Source organism: Eptatretus burgeri, chromosome 4 (assembly GCF_056783735.1).
Source record: "Eptatretus burgeri isolate ZD-2024b chromosome 4, Ebu_testis_v1, whole genome shotgun sequence".
Lineage (NCBI taxonomy): Eukaryota > Metazoa > Chordata > Myxini > Myxiniformes > Myxinidae > Eptatretus > Eptatretus burgeri.
This window is the reverse complement of record NC_140964.1, coordinates 126,520,924-126,535,073: the sequence shown is the minus strand read 5'-3', so window position 1 is coordinate 126,535,073 and position 14,150 is coordinate 126,520,924. Positions and strand designations below refer to the sequence as shown.

General features: G+C 51.5%; 1 protein-coding gene across 2 annotated transcripts in view; it reads right to left on the bottom strand.

Moving 5' to 3' along the window:
* Positions 1-1,641: 1,641 nt before the first annotated feature.
* Positions 1,642-14,150, bottom strand: part of SYMPK (symplekin scaffold protein) — a 121,727-nt gene continuing 109,218 nt past the window's right edge. For both annotated transcript variants that reach the window (XM_085879978.1, XM_085879979.1), the window contains 2 exons: positions 11,621-11,713; positions 1,642-2,220 (listed from right to left, as the gene is read on the bottom strand). In XM_085879978.1, coding sequence (XP_085736104.1) covers positions 1,972-2,220; positions 11,621-11,713 — 342 coding nt within the window. In that variant the 3' untranslated portion in view covers positions 1,642-1,971. The remainder of the gene's footprint in view (positions 2,221-11,620; positions 11,714-14,150) is intronic.

The following is a 14,150-nucleotide window of genomic DNA, read 5'->3' as shown; positions in this document are numbered from 1 at the left end:
CGTCGCGTTGGTTTTTAAACTTTCGAATGAACGGTAAATATTTAGACAAATCAACGACGTGACGTAAAACGCACAATAAAACGGGTGTGCGTCATGACGTAAATTCCTTTTTACGTACCTCCGATTTCAGTGCTGCGGAAGTGACGTCACTCAAACTATCCCTCGTTTCAGATTTAAACGATACTGCGTTAGTATTTTTGCTGATGGATTGACAACGTCGATGTGAATTCAATATGAATGTATATTGGAGATTAGCGAAAGATGAAGAGCGTTATGATCGGAATGAGGGGGAAGGATTGAGAGAATGACGAATCCTGAAGGAATAACGCAATTGATTGAAGGTTATTAAACTTGGAGAAGTGATGATTGATGGATACACGACGGAGAATGAGAAATAATGAGCGAAGGGTGCACACGATGAATGATCATACTGTGAAGGATACAAAAAAGAATGAGTGAACGAAAGAATTGTGTCGGATTTTTTTTCTTCAATCATTAAATGTTTTTTTAACTCTAATGAAGAACATCACTTCTTCTTCTTCTTTAATGGCCAAAATTATTCCGACGTTTTTGTGGGGTTGGCAGGGGGAAGCTTGCCCCAAGTCTTTCACGAACCGGCTGGCGAGGCCTGACGTTCAACTGAGGTTGGGGCAGGAAATTTTGGACTTTGTTCATGGTGCCGGCGATAGCTTGCGTAATTAACCCCTCGCTAACTCTAAACCGAAGGACACTGTGGTCCAACAACGAACGCTCAGAGACGGACCACCCAGTATGACGCCCACTTGAGGGGTGGCACCATGTTGATGCTGATGCGTCGCCGTGCCTGCGAAACACCAGGATGACAGTTTACAGCTGGGTCAACATTCAAACCCATGCCAGATAGCTCAGATGTGACAACATACCTTTAGGCGATGTTGCCACCCCTGACATTCCAATTGCAACCCAGAAATTCCCCTGCGATTCACTCGGTTCTGGAGTTGACATGAAAATTCTGAATAATTACATTTGTCCAGGATCCTGTCCACTCTGCTCCAACCCTCTTCTAATTATGTCAGTACATTTTAAGTTTGGCTGGTCTGTGCATGCTCGAAAGTACACGCGTACCTCTCCGTACACCAGTCAACCTCAACTGAAAATCTGGGTTGCAACTGATCCATGTTCTCCAGCAACCCACGTTCACAGTCGACCCCAGGTTGAGTGCAAAGCTCTGCTTTCCATGCAATGCAAGCTTTTGACGGATGTAGGATGATTCTTTCCCAGCAAGCCTTGTGGCAATACGGAAAGGATGGATGCCGTTGCTTCTGACGATCCAAACAATTCTTTCAGTCTTTTTGTTCATAAAAAAAAAGTGACACGAAATGATTAAAGCACAGAGAAAGCAGAGGAGAAGAGAGGAGTCGTAAAATATTACGAACATGACATGCGAGCTTAACACGAATAACCGACTCGTCATTTGAATCGTCAATAATTTGGGCCAACTTGAATTGCCAGCCAATACGGGTTGGCCAAACAAGCATGGAAACGCAGTGTCAAGGATGGCCGGCTTTCAAACCCGCGTGTAATAAGTGCAGAGAAACGAGATGTACGTTTAAGTGCAAGCAAGTTATCAATACCTGCACGGTTAAAAAGCCTAACATTGAATGAAGAAAAGCAAATTTATTACTGCACACATCATACAAGTATGACATCATTACAAAGAAAGATTGGGCACAGATGTGGATGGGTTGAGAAGTTGGTACAAATGAACATGTCCAGGGCAACGCAAGGCAAAACTAGATCAAGGGCAGACTGGAATGCAAAGTCAGCAGGTTTTTCTGTACACAGTTAATTTAATGAAAATATTTTGTTAAATCTATGCCAGCATTGTTTGTTTTTTTTTAAAAATTAATTTATAGCAGAAGAATAATGATCTTAGGCCAAACATCCCATTTGATCTTCCCATCATGTTAACGCATTCCTTATTGGGATTCATCATCCACTGCTTTTTTCTTCATCCACTGTACTTTTCTCTTCCTCAGTTTTTTGCTCTTCCTCCACCTCGCAATTCTCTCCCGGGACCTCTGGTTTGCTCGCAGCATCATCGATGGATCCATCAGCCTCGTTCCCGTTGGCCGAGTCATCCTGTACGCCTTCATTCTCCCAGATTTCTGGTTCCAACCACAACTTTGTCCCTTTATCGGGAGCAAGAGATCGCGTACTGACCTCCTGCACGGATTGGACCTGAAAATGATAAACACGGACGCACGCATGCAAGGCATGGATACGAGTGCGCGTACGACGCATGCGCACGCACACGCTAATCGATAAATTCGTCGTTCAAGCAAAATTCATCAACGATGCAATGCAGGAATTTTCACTGCGAATGGTGTTACAAACAAGTGTGCACAAATTCAATGGACATCAGCTGCAAGGTCTTGCAATCGATAAATTTCAGCCAATTAGCACGAAGGGTTTTTACCACGTTCTTACTTTTAGCCTTTGAATTGTGATGCTCACTTACAAGCCTCACATAATGTTAGCAATCATTATCAAGGATAATATATATATACACATATACACACACATGCCTTGTGCAAATTGGTGTGCTCACATGTATATTGTTGTGGTTACCAAATTCGCAAACCACCATTCAGGTCCCTTAGGTGAGGTATCTCGGTAAGTGCATGTGTAGTTAGGCCCAAACCCGTTGTCTAGTGGGAATACATGTCATTTATACGTGCTGCGACTCTAGGATAGCCGTTTTTCTTTTACTATCTTTATTTTTGACCAACCGCCATGATCACAACCACAACATCAACCACCAACCACAACGCCGCTTCACCACAACCGCCACGACCTTCCCGTCACACCTCGCAACCGTAGCATCGCCACCGTTCTTGCCCCGCTGTGGGTACCGGTGTTGGACTCATGCAGAACGCGCGTCGAACAGCGTGTACAAAATCACGGATTTTGTGCTTCAAAAACGGATCAAAAACGACACACGCCCACTTTTTGCCGTCCAATCGGTGAGCGAGGGGCGAATTGGCCCCGCCCCCAGGGCGATCGATATATGCAAATTTGTGGATCAAAAAGCCTTCACGCCCACTTTTTCTCGGGCCAATGGGGAGCGAGGTGAAAGGTCAAAGGGAGGGGGTCAAAGGCGAAGTTACGGGGGGATAAAAGGACGGTGTTCGTCAGTCAGGAAAAGGAGAACGAGAACGAAAAAGGAGAACGAGAACGAGAACGAGAAAGGAGAAAAGTCGAACGAGAACGAGAAGGAGTCGGAACGGAGGGGACGAGTGTGGAAGTCTGGAGCCCGAAGCCTGCAGCAGCTGGAGAAGCTGAAGAGAGTCGGACGAGGGGGTGCTCGCGTCGGTGCCAGGAGCTGCACGCCCGAGGGAGGCCGGCAGCGCGACCTGGCCGAGGTGGAGACGCACACCAGGGATAATAAAGATCCTCTATACCCCGAGCATCAGCAACCCCCTCCTGTTTCCCCCCGCGCTGAGATAGTGCGACCAAGGGGGCCCCGTTCCCACCCCCTACCAGACACCGTCCACGAGGCCCGCGGGTTGCGGGGCCATCGCCGCTCCGCGTCTCATCACCAGACGGGTAGGCCCGACCCGGTCTCGGCCTCAGGCCTGCCTCATTCTTGAGGGTATTTCTTTTCCTTGGTTTTGGGTATGTGTTGTCGGCGCCGTCTGTGAAGTAGAATTGTATAAGTGTTGCCGTGTGCTCGGTAGTCGGTATTAGCTCTGCATTGTTTTCGCTTTTATATTTGCTTTTTGTGTAAATGGAATTGTGTTTTCTTTTTTTTGTGTGCTTTTGGTGGAATTGTATTTGTGTGCTTCCCGTGTGCCGCGAATAAATGTGCTTTATTGTTGAACTGTTCTCCCGCTTCGCTTCGTCTTTTTCTCCCATTGAATCCTCATCTTGCTTCACGTAAAGGGCTGGTAGTGGGCTGAATACGCCCGATAATTAATCGAACCGTCGAGGTCGATGATAACACCGCTCGGTTATTCTGATACTACGGAACGGGTCGCTTAAGTGGCCCGTGTCCGAAGTCGACCTGCGGCGAGGTGCGATCGCCCGGTCTACCCTCCGCGTGGGTACTTAGGTAGGTCGAATTTGGCGAGCAACCCTATCCCACGCGGGGGCTGATTGGCTCGATCGCGGTGAGACCGAAAGGTCCACCCGTGACTGGTTCCCGGCGTTAGTCCGAGAGGGTCACGACTGGATTGTCCGTCCGGTGGGCGACGTGCCGCGATTCGAGTTACGTGGCCGTTCGCACGCCGGCGGGCGCGAAATCCGCGACACTGGTGTCAGGTCGTGCGATACAAATTCATCGCCCTCCTCGCGGCACTGGTATCGGAGAACAGGAAAACGGGCTCTCCTGTCTCCGGCTAAATTCACGGGAATCGGTCCAGGGGTGAGAGAAGCGACCCCCGATTCCCTCCAAATTACGAGCGAGCGAAATTAACCCTTCACGAGAAGCAAGATGGCGTCTCAAGGCGAGCGGGTGCCGGGTGGATTAGGTATGTGTAATAGTAATGTAGAATCCATGGCTCAGGACGAGATCACCGTGCAAGAGAAACCCGTACCAGAAGGTTGGGAAAGGCATCGATGCCGTTCATCTGGTCGGTTTTTTTATTATAACTCCACCACTAAATGTAGTCAGTGGGAGTGGCCAGGGCAGGTGACAATGCGGCAGATTATGGAACTCGCGCAGAGCATAAAGGACAAACTGGATTACTGGAATGCCGGAATAGAAAAAATGAACGAAAAGTTGGATGCGAATACACAGCAAATGAGGGAAGAAACGAAAAAGCTGCGGGGTGAGACGCAGAACATGGGCCGATGCCTGCAGGCGGGCATGAAGGCCGTGAGCAGGGAACTTAAAATGGCGACTCCACGTGTCGGAACAAACGAGCTGGAAGGGGGTGCAACGGCTGACAGGCCCGCGGTGGAGGCGGGGAAGGAAAAAGTAATTCGGGAGACAAGAGACGAGGTGAAAGTAATTGCGAGGGAGAGAAAAGAACAATTAATACGGAGAGCAAGGATGAGGTACGCGGAGATCGTGAAAGAGCAAGGAGTGAAAAACAGGGAAGGACGGGAGCGACTTAAAGAGAAAGCAAGGTTGACCTACATAAAGATAAGGGAAAGACGCCAGAAAGAAGCAGAGACCAATAAACACGATGAAGACGGGGTAAGTGACGCACACACACAGGTAGTGGAGGACAATGGGGGTGAGCTGGCGGACTGTGTAGGGACCCAGTGCGAGCACCTGGATGGCCTCCTCCAGGAACGAGGGGAGGGAGTATGCCCCCTTGAGGAGAGTCACGACCAGGTGAGTTCGGTCGTGCTTTGCGAGGTTGAGAGGACGAGTGCTGTGGACGGGTGCACGGAAAGCTTGGGGGGTATAGAGGCCCCGGAGACCCTTGTGGGGACACGAATCCCCAGTGTGGTTGTCCCTGTGTGTGTGGTGCAAGGTGTGAGTGCGGCCCCGTGTGTGAGTGGTGTGGTGGCGATGGTGCCGGAGTACGTGCTTCCCAGCACGCCGTGTGTGGATGAGGCACCGTGTGTGGAAGAGGCCGTGGGTGTGAGTGAAACGGCCTGTATGAGTGAGGCACCGCGGGTGAGTGCCCCCGCGTGTGTGAGTGAGACACGGTGTGAGTGAGGCACCGCGGGTTAGTGCCCCCGCGTGTGTGGGTGAGGCACCGTGTGTGGAAGAGACCGCGTGTGTGAGTGTCGCCGTGTGTATGAGTGAGGTACCGCGGGTGAGTGCCCCCGCGTGTGTGGATGAGGCACCGCGGGTGAGTGCCCCCGCACGCGTGAGTGAACGGCCGTGTGCAAGGTCGCTGTGTGCAAGGGAGACCGTGTGTGTGAGAGAGCGGTATGAGAGGGAGATGTCGGTTGGCATGCGGGAGCACACAGCCGCGTCTCCCGGTGTGAGTTTGATGGAGTGGACTGTGTGCGTCGTAACACGCAGGTGTGCGTGGGTGGAATGGAGACGGCGACAGAGGAGAGAAAGCCGAGTAGCAGCTGTAGCTGTTTCGCGGACCGTGCCGGGTTCACCCAGCAGTGAGCACGCGGTTCGTGCTGTGCAACGCACGAGACCGCCACGTGCTCGCTTGCGAGAGTGAAGTCCCGGTCCGGAAACGCACGCGGTGGATTTGCCGATCCCGCGGACGGACAAAGTTTAGGCAGGTAAACGGATTTGGACCGGACGGGTTCTCCACGCGATCGTGTGTGTTCGGCTCCAACGGGCAAAGCACATGTGTTCGCGTGGGAAACCCCTCGAGACGTGGGGCTTGTGTTTTTTTTTTGCGCACGGTGACGTCATGGCTGCACGTGTGGTTGGAATCCGGCAGGAGGGGTATCTCTGCCGGATGGTCCCGTCCAAGGAGGGACGAGGAACACGTGCAGCTGCATGACGTCACGGGCAGGTGTAAAGTGCGCGAGCTCTGAGTTGCCGCGCAGGTGCTGCGCATGTAAAGAGAAAAAAAAAAGGGAAAACAGCAAGCCTCACTTTCGGGTGTACAGGATTCCTGGGCAAGGGGTGAAAGACCCCCTTCCCTGGGCACAGGATGGAAACTAGTTAGGGGGAAGGGTTAGCTTAGCTAGACCGACTTCATGGGGCAGGGGTAAGTCCTCATGGAGTCCGTGGAATGGATTAGTTAGAGGGATTGTAGCCAGATTTAGGATGGGAAATAAAATGAATTTATGATTTGGAGACAGAGACAGACTTGTGGATGTGTAGCGGGGACGTAGTTTAGCTACGTAGTGTTAAATGGAACGTGCTGTAGTTTAAGGGACGACGTGGGAGCACGAGTTAGTTAGGGGAGATAGTTCGAAGGATGGCAGAGTTCAGTGGTGTGTGTGTTGAAGTGTTGAAGAGTTGAGAGGTGAGTACATGGTGAGTGAGTGAGGCCAGCGGGTCTGTGTGTGTGGAGTGAATGGGGAATGCATGGTGCGATGAGTGATTGGGGGGAGGAGTGACTCCCGCCCAAGGGACCCCGGGGTCAGTGTAGAGTGAGTTAGCTGGGTTAGTCAAATTGAAAAATGGAGGTCGTTTTGTTGTTGGTGGGAAAGTAGGCTCGAGACCCATTTGGAGGGGTGCAGGAGCCCTGTTGACGGGCTTGGGAGCGTGGCTGCGAAAGGTGAGTATCGCTGAGTGGGTACCCCGGGCACCAGGCTAGTCGGCCGCGGTAGGCCATGGGCCCATGGGGGGCCGGGATAGAGTAGTGGGCACGGGTGCGCCTGCTTGGTGCGGGGGCCTGGGGCGCCATTAGCCGCGTGGGCAGTGTTGTGGGCACGGGTGACCCTCGGAAAGGGGCCCGGGAGGCCGGCCTGCCACGTGTGCGTTTCAGGGGAGGTGCCATGGGGGGCACTCCCCGGTGTTAGGGAGCTGGTAGGCTCGGTGGCAGTGTAGTGCCCGGGGGTGCCATAGCGGGAGATTCGGCAGAGGGTCGTGCCTGCCAAAGGGAGCCACGTGTCCCAGCCAGGGGACCGTGTGAGGGCACGGAGAGAAAATTGGGGGGCGAGGCCCGAAATTGTAAGGACACCAACACAGGCGACGGGAATCTGGGTTTATAGAACCAATAGTTTAAGCGAGAGGCGCTTGTTGAAAGCCCCGGGGTAGTTTAAGAGTTAATGGTTAGGGTAGATTAGGAGATGTACCCCTCCGCACCATCCATCCCCTCGCTGTCGTTGTGGGCCGCTGGACCCACTTTGGGTTATAGATCGCCGAACTCTGGGGAGGCCATTCTGAGGCTTCGCTGGGCCTCGACACAGGACGTTAGCTCTCCCTTGTTCCCCTCCGGGAAGGGAACGTAGGGGTTGGGAGTAGGCTAGGTGACAGAATAGGTTAGCCGAACAAGGACGATAAAGGGGGTTAGGGGACGATTTATAGTGGGGGAGTAAAAATAAAAACAACAAAAAAAATAAGTTGGGGCGAAATTGGGGTTTGACAAATTAAGGGAGTGGGTATGTACAGTGACAGGCAAAGGCGATAGGTTGGGAGGGAGACGGGTAGGTAGGTCCGAGCCCGCCTTCCAAGTGGCCAGCACCACCGCACTCCCTCCACCAACTTCCACTGACGGCAAAAGCTGGCCAGCTTCATCTGCTGGCTGTGTTACTGCAAGGCCTGTGCCGGCCAGTTCATCTGCTGGCTGTTTTTCTTCGAGGCCTGTGCCGGCCTGGTTCTGCGGGCTGAGTTTGCCTGCAGCGGCCTTCTTCTGCGGGCTGTTTGCCTGCTGCCTTTGCCATGCCATGCCCACTGCCCCTGTTCACCAGCCCCCGTTCAATTTTTGCTTTGCCCCCCCTGTTCATTTCCATGTGCGCCAGGATCAAGGCAACAGTTTGCAAGCTGCGAGAACTGCCCTGTTGGCAGCTACAACACGGGCCTGCAGTGGCAGCCCGTGCACCGTGTTTTGCGTCCATCCATTCATCCATTCATTCGTTGTGCTCATTGCGTGTGCCACTTGAGCTGGCACGGAGACTGCGTTTGTGCAGCCCATGCACCGTTGTGGTTCACTGCATTCGGTCCATCCATTCATCCATCCATTCGTTGTGCTCATTGCGTGTGCCACTTGAGCTGGCACGGAGACTGCGTTGTGCAGCCCATGCACCGTTGTGGTTCACTGCATTCAGTTCAAACCGTTCATGCATCCATTCGTTGTGTTCATTGCGTGTGCCACTTGAGCTGGCACGGAGACTGCGTTGTGCAGCCCAAGCACCGTTGTGGTTCACTGAGTTCAGTTCAAAAGGGAAGGCCTTGGACTGCGTGTGAGCAGCCAGCCACGTTCCCTGTCACCTGCATTGTTTGAGCCAGAGACTGCATGTGAGCAGCCTGGCTCCCTGCTAACTGCTTTCTTTTTGCAGAGTTCAATGATCCTGGGCCATGGTTTAGTGTAAAATTTGTAAGTTAAGGTTAAGATGTACTGTAAATATGAGTGCGCCCCCCGGCATGTCTGTCTTAGCGCCGGCAATTTTATTTAAGTCGTCCGTGTGAGTGAGTTTGTTTAGATAGTTACGCAGCCCTCAGGTTATTTATTTTTGGGACACGAATACCATGAATGTCGCACTCAGGGATCCGTAGGTAAAATGTACTAGGGGAAAACTACACATGATGGCACACGGAAATTTGACGACTCGGGACGAGTCTGTAAAAAGGGAAGGGGGTAGTGTTGTGGTTACCAAATTCGCAAACCACCATTCAGGTCCCTTAGGTGAGGTATCTCGGTAAGTGCATGTGTAGTTAGGCCCAAACCCGTTGTCTAGTGGGAATACATGTCATTTATACGTGCTGCGACTCTAGGATAGCCGTTTTTCTTTTACTATCTTTATTTTGGACCAACCGCCATGATCACAACCACAACATCAACCACCAACCACAACGCCGCTTCACCACAACCGCCACGACCTTCCCGTCACACCTCGCAACCGTAGCATCGCCACCGTTCTTGCCCCGCTGTGGGTACCGGTGTTGGACTCATGCAGAACGCGCGTCGAACAGCGTGTACAAAATCACGGATTTTGTGCTTCAAAAACGGATCAAAAACGACACACGCCCACTTTTTGCCGTCCAATCGGTGAGCGAGGGGCGAATTGGCCCCGCCCCCAGGGCGATCGATATATGCAAATTTGTGGATCAAAAAGCCTTCACGCCCACTTTTTCTCGGGCCAATGGGGAGCGAGGTGAAAGGTCAAAGGGAGGGGTCAAAGGCGAAGTTACGGGGGAAAGAAGGACGGTGTTCGTCAGTCAGGAAAAGGAGAACGAGAACGAAAAAGGAGAACGAGAACGAGAACGAGAAAGGAGAAAAGTCGAACGAGAACGAGAAGGAGTCGGAACGGAGGGGACGAGTGTGGAAGTCTGGAGCCCGAAGCCTGCAGCAGCTGGAGAAGCTGAAGAGAGTCGGACGAGGGGGTGCTCGCGTCGGTGCCAGGAGCTGCACGCCCGAGGGAGGCCGGCAGCGCGACCTGGCCGAGGTGGAGACGCACACCAGGGATAATAAAGATCCTCTATACCCCGAGCATCAGCAACCCCCTCCTGTTTCCCCCCGCGCTGAGATAGTGCGACCAAGGGGGCCCCGTTCCCACCCCCTACCAGACACCGTCCACGAGGCCCGCGGGTTGCGGGGCCATCGCCGCTCCGCGTCTCATCACCAGACGGGTAGGCCCGACCCGGTCTCGGCCTCAGGCCTGCCTCATTCTTGAGGGTATTTCTTTTCCTTGGTTTTGGGTATGTGTTGTCGGCGCCGTCTGTGAAGTAGAATTGTATAAGTGTTGCCGTGTGCTCGGTAGTCGGTATTAGCTCTGCATTGTTTTCGCTTTTATATTTGCTTTTTGTGTAAATGGAATTGTGTTTTCTTTTTTGTGTGCTTTTGGTGGAATTGTATTTGTGTGCTTCCCGTGTGCCGCGAATAAATGTGCTTTATTGTTGAACTGTTCTCCCGCTTCGCTTCGTCTTTTTCTCCCATTGAATCCTCATCTTGCTTCACGTAAAGGGTTGGTAGTGGGCTGAATACGCCCGATAATTAATCGAACCGTCGAGGTCGACGATAACACCGCTCGGTTATTCTGATACTACGGAACGGGTCGCTTAAGTGGCCCGTGTCCGAAGTCGACCTGCGGCGAGGTGCGATCGCCCGGTCTACCCTCCGCGTGGGTACTTAGGTAGGTCGAATTTGGCGAGCAACCCTATCTCACGCGGGGGCTGATTGGCTCGATCGCGGTGAGACCGAAAGGTCCACCCGTGACTGGTTCCCGGCGTTAGTCCGAGAGGGTCACGACTGGATTGTCCGTCCGGTGGGCGACGTGCCGCGATTCGAGTTACGTGGCCGTTCGCACGCCGGCGGGCGCGAAATCCGCAACAATATATTAAGGAGCACCCGGTGTGCTCACAGGCAGGGTGATTAATGAAGGTGTGTACACTCCCTCGGATGGACGTTAAACCGCGGTCCTGTCTGCCGGCATTAGTGGTGGACGTTAAAGGTCCCACAGTGTCCTTCGCGAAGAGTCGGTGAGCCATCACCGGCACCATGAACAAATTCCTGTCCTAACCTCCAGAGGGCACTGCATCAGCGGTACAGCCGCACCCTCAGCCGATGATGCTACCCAGCAGCATCGCGCTGCATATGAAAGAAGAAGAAAAAGAAGATTACGACAATTATTCCTGTGTGGTCGGCTGGGCAAGACTTTTGGCCCAAGACCTTCGTGCACCAGCTGGCTATTTGTTGGGGGGCACTGCTGATAACTCGCTTACTCCGTGAAACACACCGTGGGATATTTAATGTCCACAAACTAATGCTGGGAGACGGGACACCCTGTCGAACGTCCATCCGAGGGACTAACAGCCTGCGAGGTACCGATCCGACACTTCAAAGTGACACAGAAAATCAAACTCAGACTATATAGCTGAAAGACTCCATCCTGTCGAACAAGACACCCCTCCTGATGTTAAATTAAAACGTCAATGCCACAGTCGGACACCATTCTTTCCAAAAAGAAACCAAAACAGAACGGAGCTTCCGGAAGAACTGTACCACAAAGGGTGAAACAACCGACGAACCGACCCCCGCGTGGTGTAAGTCGGGTATGGTACGGGGTGCGGGTGCGTACAAGGTACAGCGAAAATCTTTACCTCGGGTTGTGGCTTCACCTCCGGCTCCACCTCCTCACTTGGAAGCTTTCCAGCTTCGAGCACAGCAAGCGTCATCTTGGGAATGTGGTTTTGCTTGGGAAACACAAAACGTGTTGAGAATCATTTCCTTGAAGACACTTATGTGCATTAATGTTCACGCATCGGTCATCGTCAGGGGACCGAGCACTGGCATCACAGGAAATGACCAACATATTTGGCTTAAATGAGTCGTGACACTTATTTGGGAAGCAAGTGGACATGTTTTGTCTGGAAGACGCATGACTGGTTTAAAATGCCCTTCAATCAAGTTGCTGCAAGAATATTTCTCGAAGAGAAAAACAAAAGATACAGGATATCACCACTTGCTTCCTCGTACCATGGTGTGGAAGAGTGAGGGTCAGAGGTTTGCGGAGATGAATGCACACAATTAAATAATAGAAATAATTTAAAGTACTCCGTTTCGGGGAAGAGTTGATGGAAGAACATCATCGGACAATCATTTTTCATACTATTGTTTCCAAATCAGGAAACAAAGTGGTGCAGACTGATACGCATTAAAAAAAAAAAGGAATGCAGAATGATGACATACACAAAGTATTATGGAAAACACAACTCAGACTTTCTTTTCACAAAAGCGACTCAACGAGTGGGGTGATCGAAGGTAAGAAGGCAACGTAATGACAGTCTGAGCAGTGGGGCCACATCTGGACAAAATAAGCAAGGGAAAGAATGAACAGGAAAAGAGAAGAGAAAGGAGGGAAGAAAACGCAATAACCTGTAAGAGGACGTCGGTCGGGTTAATGGGGGTGTAAAATATCACGGAAAAGGATGGCCTCGTGCTTCGACCTCATTGAAGGAGAGGGCTGATAGGGTGACTCTAGAATTGCCTCTAAGCTGTCGATCCTGGGTTTGAATCCCAACCCAGCTATAAACTATCATCCTGGTGTTTCACAGGCAGGGTGATGAATGAATGTGCGTGCTGTCCCTCGGGTGGATGGTAAACGGGCGTCCCGTCTGCCAGCTTACGTTGGTGGACGTTAAAGATCCCATTGTGTCCTTTGCGAAGAGTGGGTGAGCTATCGCCGGCACCATGGCCAAGTTCAAATTCCTGCCGTAACCAGCAGATGCATCAGCGGCACAGCCGTGCCCTCAGCCAATGATGCTACCCCACAGCCTCGTGCTGTATACGATCGAAGAAGAATCGAGGGAGATGCCAACAATGTTGAAAGCTTGAATTCCACAGGAACCAGGAAAGACAGATGTGATGCTGGGGCACCAGCCCGTAGCGGTGAGCAGTACTCCACTGAGCTATGGACAAAAGCCTTGTACGCTATGAGTTCCGATTATTAAAAAGAATGACTTGTAATGATGGAGGAGGTCAGCTTTGTCGATTAAAAATGCCGACTGATTAAAAAAACCCCAAAAAGCCCCACAAACTGATAAAGCAATGCAGAATAGAAAAAAAAAACAGAGGCTGATAAGCACAGCTGCCCAGAGATCAAAAATTCTCACTTTCATTTGTGTGCATATTGGGCCAGGAGTCAGTTTCGAGTTCTGCCTGCAGATAGGTTGGAACAATTCGTGGAGGTGGGACCACTCCGCTGATTCAGTGACTGCTGTAAAGTTGGGGGTTGGAATTTGTCCAGGGTGCTTGCGACAACTTGCCTACTCTTCGTCAAAAGACACAGAGCGTGTTTCAACATCCACTCGCTGATGATAGCCAGCGAGTCCCCTTTTTAAAGTCTGTCCAAGGAACAGCACACCGATTGATGTCTGGCCCTGTCTGTGAAGCACAAATCCGATAGTTTAGAATCAGGCCGAGAATGAAACACAGATTTTCCAGCTCATGCACCATACTGTCAAAGCATCACAACAATAAATGGAAGCAAGAAACGAAAATTGTATCGAACACAATGCTGTGGCAACAGCGACTGAATGAAAACACCTCCAGGTTCAACATCTCCCCAGCAGATGAACTCCCAGGTGGTGCCCGAAGTGGCTGGACCACCTGGAAATCACCTGCGTACCAAAGTCAGCAGATGCAAGGCCAGTATGGTCAAATGGGGATATGCACAAGGCTCTGACACTTGTGACTGTGGGGGAAAGGCAGAACATGGACCACCTGCTAATGTACCCCCAAGTGTCCACACCAGCCACTCCGACGATTTGGCTCTGGCAAACGACATTGCCCTCCAATGCGCCCAGCACTGGAGGGACTGCATTTGATATTATTCCATGACACGAAAACAAGAACACCATATTTGCAGCCAGAAATATAATCAAGACAAGTACATTTTGAATATTAACAACCTTTGGCTCAGCGTTATCTGCACCCTTCATTTTGTCTGCCTCTAGGTAGGTATCCAATTCCCTTTTAAACCCGTCCACTATCTTTCACGGGAGTAGTACAATAGCGGTGTTCGGATACAGGTGAAGGAAAGAGAAAAGGAGAATGTGGCAGCACATGAGAGAGATCCACATCATCCACAAAGTTAGTGGTACTGTGAATAGGCACAGCTCAAAGTGCTTT